The following is a 9,566-nucleotide window of genomic DNA, read 5'->3' on the forward strand; positions in this document are numbered from 1 at the left end:
CAGGGGTGTGTGTGTGCCAGGGGTGTGTGTGTGTGTGCGCGCGCGCCAGGGGTGTGTGTGTGTGTGTGTGTGTGTGTGTAGGGTTCCTACGCTTCACTTGAAGCCACCAGCACCACGCTGCCGCCACAGAGATCCTTTTCTGGGGGATGCCCCGTCAGCAGCAAGCTTTCTATTACCAGTTTCCTCTTTCTGTTACAGAATTTTTCCTCTTCCTCCTGGGAGCCTCGGGCTGTGGGCGGGCGGGGAAGTTTGAATGGCTCTCCGCGACAGGGTTTAAAAGGCAGAGCCGGCAGCAGCCCTGAAGCACTCGCTCTCCTCTCGAACAAGCTGCGGGGGAAGTCGAGAAGGGTTAAAGGAGGCAGGCAGAGGAAGCAACACCCATTCACAAAGCGAACTCAAGCCGCAGAAGAGCAGGAGCGCAGCACACACCTGCGAAAACTTTTTCTTCTTCCTCCGAACTGGTGTAGCTTTTTGGCAAAAGTCCACTCGCCGCTCTTGCCTCTTTTGATCTCAACTCGTGGCTGAAATCCGCCTGGAGAAAAGATCTGCCCGTCGCTTTCCACCTGTTGATTTGAAACCCTCCCTGGATCCTTCTTCCACCTCGTGCCAAGCGGCGGCGGCGGCAGCAGCAGGAGCGCATCTCTTGACCGAACCGCACCAGCCAGCTATGAGCTCCGAGCATTTGGTGTACGACGTGGAGAAAGGGAGCAACGTGGTGGTGGTGCGCGAAAAGCCGCAGAAAGAGAGCCACTGGAAATGCCTCAGCATCTGCTCCCTCCTGCTGCTGCTGGGCGCCACGTTCGTCTTTGCGCTTTTGCAGTTTGGCGCTTTCAAGCAGTCTGAGTCCCAGGTAAGGAACATCTATCTATCTATCTATCTATCTATCTATCTATCTATCTATCTATCTATCATCTATCTATCATCTATCTATCTATCTATCTATCATCTATCTATCATCTAATCTATCATCTATCTCTATCTATCATCTATCTATCTATCATCTATCTATCATCTATCTATCATCTATCTCTATCATCTATCTATCATCTATCTATCTCTATCTATCATCTATCATCTATCTATCTATCTATCTATCTATCTATCATCTATCTATCTATCTATTTATCATCTATCTCTATCATCTATCTATCATCTATCTATATCATCTATCTATCTATATTTGTATCTCTCTGTGTGTGTCTCTCTGTGTGTGCGGGAGAGGTAGAAAGAGATCAGGGGTTAGTCTTCATTAGTAAAGATTCGCTGGGTTTGCAGGAAATTTGCAAAAACGGTCTAAATCATAGGTAGGCAAACTAAGGCCCAGATCCGGCCCAATCAACTTCTCAATCCGGCCCCCGGATGGTCCGGGAATCAGCGTGTTTTTACATGAGTAGAATGTGTCCTTTTATTTAAAATGCATCTCTGGGTTATTTGTGGGGCATAGGAATTCATTCATCCCCCCCAAAAAAAAATAGTCTGGCCCCCCACAAGGTCTGAGAGACAGTAAATAGCTCTGTGTTGTTGGCAATCACCACCACCACCAATTTTAATTTGAGTTGCCCCCCCCCCAACAAGCCCATTGATGGGTGCTGAAAGATTTAGGGACTTTTTGAAGAACCAAGGCACACACTGAATGCGCACTGTTGCCTTATAAAAGTTTTTAAAGTTAAGGGCTTTTAAAATTAAGGATCCCACAGTGAATTAAAAACAATAACAACCAAGATTGTGATATTCGATTTTTTAAAAAATGTTCATAAGGTCACAATTGGTGAGCTACTTGAACTTAGCCCACCATCACCTCTGGGACTTATCACCCAAAATGTGCCCATTGCAGCTCTGCAGGGTAGTTAATGTGCACTTAGCTCTTTTTTACTCTCTAGTTCTGCCTATTTGGAAAGCTACCCAAAACATGCCTCCCACATATCGAACATTCTAGCTCCAGCTCATTTTGCACTATCACTGTATTGTTCGTTGTTGTCGCGACAAATGTATTTACCCCGTTTCCCCATTTCTTTCTTTGTTCAGGACTCTAAGGAAAAGGGAAGCCCATTTTCTGGTAAGTTCTTCGTAACAGCAATTTTTATTTCTTAAGAGAAACCTCCCCCATTCTGTCAGGGCAATGGATTTCGGGGGGCAAGGACTTTGGCTCAGTTCTGAGGCTGCGTACACACCGCACTTTTAAAGCACACGGCTTCCCCCCGAAGGATCCTGTAGTTTACTCTTAAAAAGCTACAATCCCTGCCCCCCTTAACAAACTACAGTTCCCAGGATTCTTAGGAGGGTGCCATGTTCTTAGGAGAGAGCCACTGTGGTGTAGTGGTTTAGAGCAGTAGACTCGTAATCTGGTGAACTGGGTTCGATTCCCTGCTCCTCCACCTGCAGCTGCTGGGTGACCTTGGGCCAGTCATGCTTCTCTGAAGTCTCTCAGCCTCACTCACCTCACAGAGTGTTTGTTGTGGGGGAGGAAGGGAAAGGAGAATGTTAGCCGCATTGAGACTCCTTAGGGTAGTGATAAAGTGGGATATTAAATCCAAACTCTTCTTCTTTCAACATATGCTGTGTACAGCAGCCTCTCTGATTCTCAAAACCAATGTCCACCTTCAGCAACTGCTCAGAGGCACCATGTGCTTAGCGTATGCCTTTAGCACCGTGTTACACTTGCTGGATCGTGGGGTTGTAGTCAAATGCACATTAGATCCCACAAGCCTGAGGTCCCCTGGGCTAGACCATCAGGGCCTACAGGCGATTTTAAAATGCTGGTTCTTCAGCCAACTGAAAATGCTGCAGTAGCAGGTTAACCCAGCCCCATGTGGAATCCTTAAAGGAAGGAAGTTGAAAAGATGCATTGTCTGACCAAATGTCCTCTTTTTGTCTTTGCAGGAGGGTTGCCGCAGACAATGAAAGTGCAAGCCCTGATGTCCAGGAAACCAGCTGCCCATGCCCTAGGTGAGAGGGGTTTTCTAAGCTGCCTGAAAGGGGTTTGTTGTGAACAAATGATCACAGAGTTGTTGAGCATATAAAGTGCTTTAAAATATTGGCCCAGTTGGGTTAGGATAAGAGATGATGGCTGGTCAAAAGTGAGCCATTGAACTTCCATTTGAATCTGGGTTCCCCACAGCCTGACTCATCATTCAGTCCAGGTCTCCTGCATAATCCAGCACTGAAAAATACCCACCAAACAGGGGCCTTCCTATTGCATACCCTCCAACATTTCTCCGATGAAAATGGGGGTACTCTCCTACATTTCTTTGGTGAAAATAGGGAAGTCCTACCATACCCTCTTGGGACGCGGGTGGCACTGTGGGTTAAACCACAGAGCCTAGGACTTGCCGATCAGAAGGTCAGCGGTGCGAATCCCGTGATGGGGTGAGCTCCTGGTGCTCGGTCCCAGCTCCTGCCAACCTAGCAGTTCGAAAGCACATTAAAGTGCAAGTAGATAAATAGGTACTGCTCCGGCGGGAAGGTAAACAGCGTTTCTGTGCGCTGCTCTGGTTCGCCAGAAGCGGCTTAGTCATGCTGGCCACATGACCCGGAAGCTGTACACCAGCTCCCTCGGCCAATAAAGCAAGATGAGTGCCGCAACCCCAGAGTCGGCCATGACTGGACCTAAGCGTCACAGGTCCCTTTACCTTTACCATACCCTCCAACATTTCTCCAATGAAAATAGGAACATCCAGGGCTTTTTTTTTCAATCGGAACTCACCGGAACTCAGTTCTGGTAGCTCTCATGTGGGCGCCATTGTCATTCTAAGAGGACAAAGGTGGGGTTCGTGGTGAGTTCTGGTACCTCTTATCTAGAAAAATAGCACTGAGGACATCCCAAGGAAAAGCGGGACATTCCGGGACCAAATCAGAAATTGGAACGGCTTCTGTAAATCTGGGACTGTCCCTGGAAAATAGGGACACTTCGCATTCCGTTAAGCCACTCTGAGACGCCAAAGCTTGGGCTTTCTCCCATATAGTTGCTGCTAGAGTTTGGTGGGGCCACACACACACACACACACACACACACACACACACACAGTTAATGTGGTTTTGTCAAAGCAAGGATTGGCCTCGCACTTTCCGCTCCACCAAAGCACTAGGTCAAACCAAAGTTGCCTTCAGGGGACCAACACTGAAACTTTGTAGGCCGAAGCCTCTTAGCACATGTTGACGAACCTTCGATGCTGACTGGTTTTTCCCCTCCCTCTGCAGCTTCCCGAGCTCACGGCCAGCAACTGTTCTGGACCACAGACGTGGCGCCCTCCATACTTGAGAACGGCATGCAGCTGGACAAAAATGACAACTCCCTCGTGGTGCCTTCGACCGGACTCTACTTTGTCTACTCTCAGGTCATGTTCCATAGCGACACCTGCCCGGAATCCCCCCTGCTACTCAGCCACACCATCTCGTGGTTTTCCTCGCAGTTCAACAAGAACGTGGAATTGCTGAAGTCCATCAAGTCCGCTTGTGAGGCCGGAAGAAGCGCCCAGGGCCAAAAGAGTTTGTGGTTCGAATCCATTTACCAGGGGGCTGTCTTCAGGTTGAACAAAGGGGACCGCCTGTGGTCCAAAACCGAATCTCCTCAGTATCTGGACTTTGCCCAACAGGGACAGATCTATTTTGGGATCGTTGCCATGGAGTAAAAAAAAAAAGAAAAAAGACTCTCCTGCTGTGCCATAGTTACAACTCACTTGCTCCTCCTACTCCGCCATTCAAAATACAAATTTGAGGATGAGGAACAAGAGACTAAACCCTGAATCAGCACCCCAGTGAAGGAGGTTACTTCTGCTCTGGGAAGATAGGACACAGTGTTACTTATGTTGTTGTTGTTTATTTTTAATCAACCCTATTTATTTATTTTTATTTATTTATTTATATAGCCAGTGGGCGTGTGGTTGGAAGTCTGAAAGGATGTGGGATGCGTGCTTCTTTTGTCACACCAATTCAGGAAAAAAAGATGAAATATAGATAACCCAGCAGAAACAAGAGTGTGGGGTTGTGAGTGTGCTTGTGTGTGTGTATGAGAGAGGGAGGGAGGCAGAGAGAAGTGGTTCTGTGAGCTATAAGTGAATACCAAAAATAAGGGGAATTGTGCTCCTTTGAACCCAGCTCCAGAAACTCAGATCAGCTGTATATATATACTATGTATATCTGTTAATAATTAAATATACCGGTGTAATTATGTATGTTACATGGACTGCTCCTGAATTTTGGGGGAGGATGGCCCTGCGGGCAACGTCCTCTCCCAGTTTACCGAGAAAGAGAGGATAAAAATTCTCTTTGTTGGTAATGTTTACATCAAAGATGTAATCTGACACAAGAGTACCTGAGCTGTTATGATTTTGCTCACTCTCGTGGCACATAGTGTATTTCATGTTGAAATCCTGCATGTGTTGCCACAAAAGCGGTGATTTCAAAAGGGAAATAATACCTTGTGACGTGATTTTTTAAAAAACAATGTTGCTTATTTATTTATTTATGTGGATATTTATTTTGCTGTATTCTCCTTTTTTGCACATTGCGGAGAAACTGCAACTGTTATTATAAGTTGGTTGTGTAACCTTTAAATGAGTCCAAGAAATAAAACTGAGATACTATTTAATTTTAAAAAACAACACCCACCCTTTTTGATTCCTTGAAATGAATGAACGGATCGTGTCTGAGCTAGAGCAACAGCAAAACACAAGTTTCATGACCATAAATAGATTTAACCAAAAAAGTATGAAATGAATATTGCAAAACACCAGCAATAAAACACCAGTTATTCAGCCTACTGTCTACTTCAATGATGGAGAACCCATGAACCTCCAGGTATTTTGGACTCCCATCAGCCCCAGCCAGCATGACAAATGGTTAGGTCTGATCGAAGTTTATGCCAACAACAATGCCATAGCTACCTGTAACTGAGCCTGGAGTAAACCATATATTGTGCAACCTATCGCTACTGATATCTACTTAAATTAGGATAAGGAGTTGGTGGCACTGTGGTCTAAACCACTGAGCCTCTTGGGCTTGCTGATCAGAAGGTCGGCAGTTCAAATCCCGCAACAGGGTGAGCTCCCGTTGCTCTGTCCCAGCTCCTGCCAACCTAGCAGTTCAAAAGCACGCCAGTGCAAGTAGATAAATAGGTACCGCTCCGGCGGGAAGGTAAACAGCATTTCCGTGCGCTCTGGCTTCTGTCACAGTGTCCTGTTGCACCAAAAGCAGTTTAGTCCTGCTGGCCACATGACCCAGAAAGCTGTCTGTGGACAAACGCCGGCTCCCTTGGCCTGAAAGCGAGATGAGCGCCGCAACCCCAGAGTCGTCCGTGACTGGACCAAATGGTCAGGGGTCCCTTTACCTTTTCTAACTTGCCTTCATGAAACCATAGTCAGATATTATAATTCCTGGAGGCTTAAGCAGGCACATCCCCCAATGAGAGCGTCAAGTATTTATTTATTTTAATCCTCCCTCCCAAAAAAATCTCAAATCCACACACCCTTTCCTTTCCCCCACACAATTTATACTTCAGCGAACTTGCAGAAGCTTGTGGAGGCATTTCTGTCTCTGACCAATGAGCTCTCTGCACCATTCAGTCAATCCTAACTCAAAACTTTGGCTAGAGATGAGAATGCCTGAACAAATCTCAGAAGATTTCCCCCAATTTTTGTAATAAATAAGGTGGGGGAAGAGAAAAATAGGAATATAATGGTCCCCCCTTTTTTCCTGCTCCCATAAGGTCTTAAGATCTCTAGTTATGACAAAGATATCTCTCCCACATGTCTCTGGGCAGAAAAACCATATGAAAAGTACAACAACTGAATATTAGAATGGAACATTAGGAAGACTGCTGGCTTTTCAGCCCATTGGTCAGGCTTCCTCTCTGTTGTTTTGATGGCTATCTAACAGTCACTATATCAGAAAGTCTTGTAGAAGAGCCCAGCATCATGAACATGCTCAGAGCTGTTTCCTTGAAAGCCTCATCTCCTCATAACTTTTTGCACGTTCTGATATCCAGAGAAGCAGCAGGATGTTTTTGAGGAACATTTTTACGTTGTTTAGTATTTGGCTTTGTTGAATTCATTTATTTCATAAAATTTATATACCGCTTCATACCCTCCAACATTTCTCCAATGAAAATAGGGACATCCTAAGGAAATTGGGACATTCTGGGATCAAATCAGAAACCGGGACGGCCCATCTAAATCAGGGACATCCCTGTAAAATAGCGGCACTTGGAGGGTCTGCCGCTCAATTGTGGAAAACCTCAAAGCAGTTTAATGAGGAGACCATGGCAGTCTGCACAGGTGTAATAACACACTTTCCTAAAGTCCTAAAGTGATGAAAACAGCAAGCTTAAAATTTGCAGCACTACCAAGCCAAAAATATTACCTGGTAACTTTTTGTATTTCAATCTAATTCTAAATCTGCGTTTCTAATTTAAGTAGGTAAAAAGGTAAAGGACCCCTGGACGGTTAAGTCCAGTCAAAGGCGGCTATAGGGTTGTGGTGCTCATCTCGCTTTCAGGCCAAGGGAACCGGCGTTTGTCCACAGACAGCTTTCCGGGTCATGTGGCCAGCATGACTAAACCGCTTCTGGTCCAATGGGACACCGTGATGGAAACCAGAGCGCATGGTACCTATTTATCTACTTGCACTGGTGTGCTTTCAAACTGCTAGGTTGGCAGGAGCTGGGACAGAGCAACAGGAGCTCACTCCGTCGCGGGGATTTGAACCGCTGACCTTCTGATCAGCAAACCCTAGGCTCTGCGGTTTAACCCACAGCGCCACCCGCGTCCCGAAGGCAAGTTAGTTAGGTCCAATTAAACTGAGGCGCCAATAAACACCCCACTGTCACAAAATTGCATTAATGCAATATATTATGACATGATTAATATGAGCTAAACAGCATGGTATAGTATACAACATAGCCCTAAGGTGAGTTGTTTTTAAATATGTTGTAAGTGGCTTGGAAATCTCTGTGCAACAAGCAGCTAACAAATCTAATTGGTGGGGGTGGTGATGGCGAGTCTTATATCTAGGAATGGAAGGAGGCAGCCAGCGACGTCTGCCTTGCCCTGGGTTCGTCCCAGTCATAGAATCATGGAATCATAGAACTGTAGAGTTCAGTTTCTATGTTAGTCATCTCCCTTTCCATTTTGTCTGAAACAAATGTACTGCTATTGGGTGGCACATAAATACTGAAATGAAACGAAAAAGTCTATCCGCATCTCATTTAGCAGAACCAATCTCTTTTAAGATCATCTCCTTTTCATTCTGACCAGAGAATGGTGTGCCAGTTTTCTTTAAATTGCATTTAGTTAAGAGCTTTCTTTTTCTTTTATAATCTTTATTAATTTAAATTACACACTTACGCAAAGAATTTACAATCTCATACTACAAAAAGAAAATTAAAGAAAAAAGAATTAAGAAAAAAGAAAATACAGAAAAAAGATAGAAGAAAAAGCAAATTTACATACATTAAAAAAACTTAATCTTCCTAATTAATACTTAAATAAACACTTAAATAAAAAAGACTTCTGACAAAACGAGTCTTCCAATCATTCTAATTGTACTGTTTATACTGTTGTTGTTTTTTGAGTGATACTTGTAAACACAACAAATACCGTGGGTGGAGTAGACAGGAACAATATTAAAGAATATAAAACTGTGTAGTTAAGAGCTTTCAATACCTCGCATTTCAGGTTCTGAGCTCTTGCTGGGCGGATGCTTGAGGCTCTGCCTGAATCACTCGTGATGTTCAGTGGGAAATTTGCCGCCCATGGATTTCTCACTGTGGGAATTTCCTGAAGTTTTGATTGCTGTTTGAAGATCAGAAAGGCTCTCAAAAACCAAAACCAAGAGGCATGCAAGTACCCATTTCCTTTTCTGAAGGCTCGAGGTCTGATTTCCCTAATTTGTGATAAATATAGATCTTGCAGAAAAGTGAGCTCCCATTTTCCCCCTGCAAATCTTTGTATTCTAAGGCAGACTTAGAAGCATTGGCAGAAGAAGCAAACAGTGCTCGTGCATGTGGCGTATATATGTATTTTCACGTGTGCTTTAACTATACCAAACCCATGACTTCCACTTACAGATTAACAAATCTTTCACTTTCAGTTTCACATTTTTCCCCCAGTTTTAAATTTAATTCTCCACATTTCTGCAGCAATTTGCATTTTAAAAAAAACCCCAACCTCATGCAAATTTGTCATCATTTTAGTGTGACTTTCTTCTAATAAAGACATCCAAACATGCAGTTTTGCCTCATATGCAGATTTACAGGCAATTTCCCCCATTATGCACCGTTGAATGCTAATGTAGGCAGGCTTTCTCTGAGTACAGCCATGCTTGCACACATCGTACGGCTGGAGAACTGCTTAGCGAAATTCAGAGACGTGCGGGTGTTTGAAGGCTCGCATCTTGGTTTGAGAAGTATGATTTAGGTAAAGGGACCCCTGACCATTAGGTCCAGGCGTGACCGACTTTGGGGTTGCGGCGCTCATCTCGCTTTACTGGCCAAGGGAGCCGGCGTACAGCTTCCGGGTCATGTGGCCAGCATGACTAAGCTGCTTCTGGCGAACCAGAGCAGTGCACGGAAGC

The 9,566-nt window shown here is 44.8% G+C and overlaps 1 protein-coding gene across 1 annotated transcript; it reads left to right on the forward strand.

The window, feature by feature from the left end:
- The first annotated feature begins 274 nt into the window (after positions 1–274).
- Positions 275–5,570, forward strand: TNF (tumor necrosis factor). Its single transcript, XM_053379385.1, has 4 exons — positions 275–850; positions 2,026–2,056; positions 2,881–2,946; positions 4,198–5,570. The coding sequence occupies exons 1-4, from the start codon at positions 668–670 to the stop codon at positions 4,626–4,628; spliced, it is 711 nt and encodes a 236-aa protein (XP_053235360.1). The 5' UTR covers positions 275–667; the 3' UTR covers positions 4,629–5,570.
- The last annotated feature ends 3,996 nt before the right edge of the window (positions 5,571–9,566 follow it).

This window comes from Podarcis raffonei, chromosome 2 (genome assembly GCF_027172205.1).
Source record: "Podarcis raffonei isolate rPodRaf1 chromosome 2, rPodRaf1.pri, whole genome shotgun sequence".
Lineage (NCBI taxonomy): Eukaryota > Metazoa > Chordata > Lepidosauria > Squamata > Lacertidae > Podarcis > Podarcis raffonei.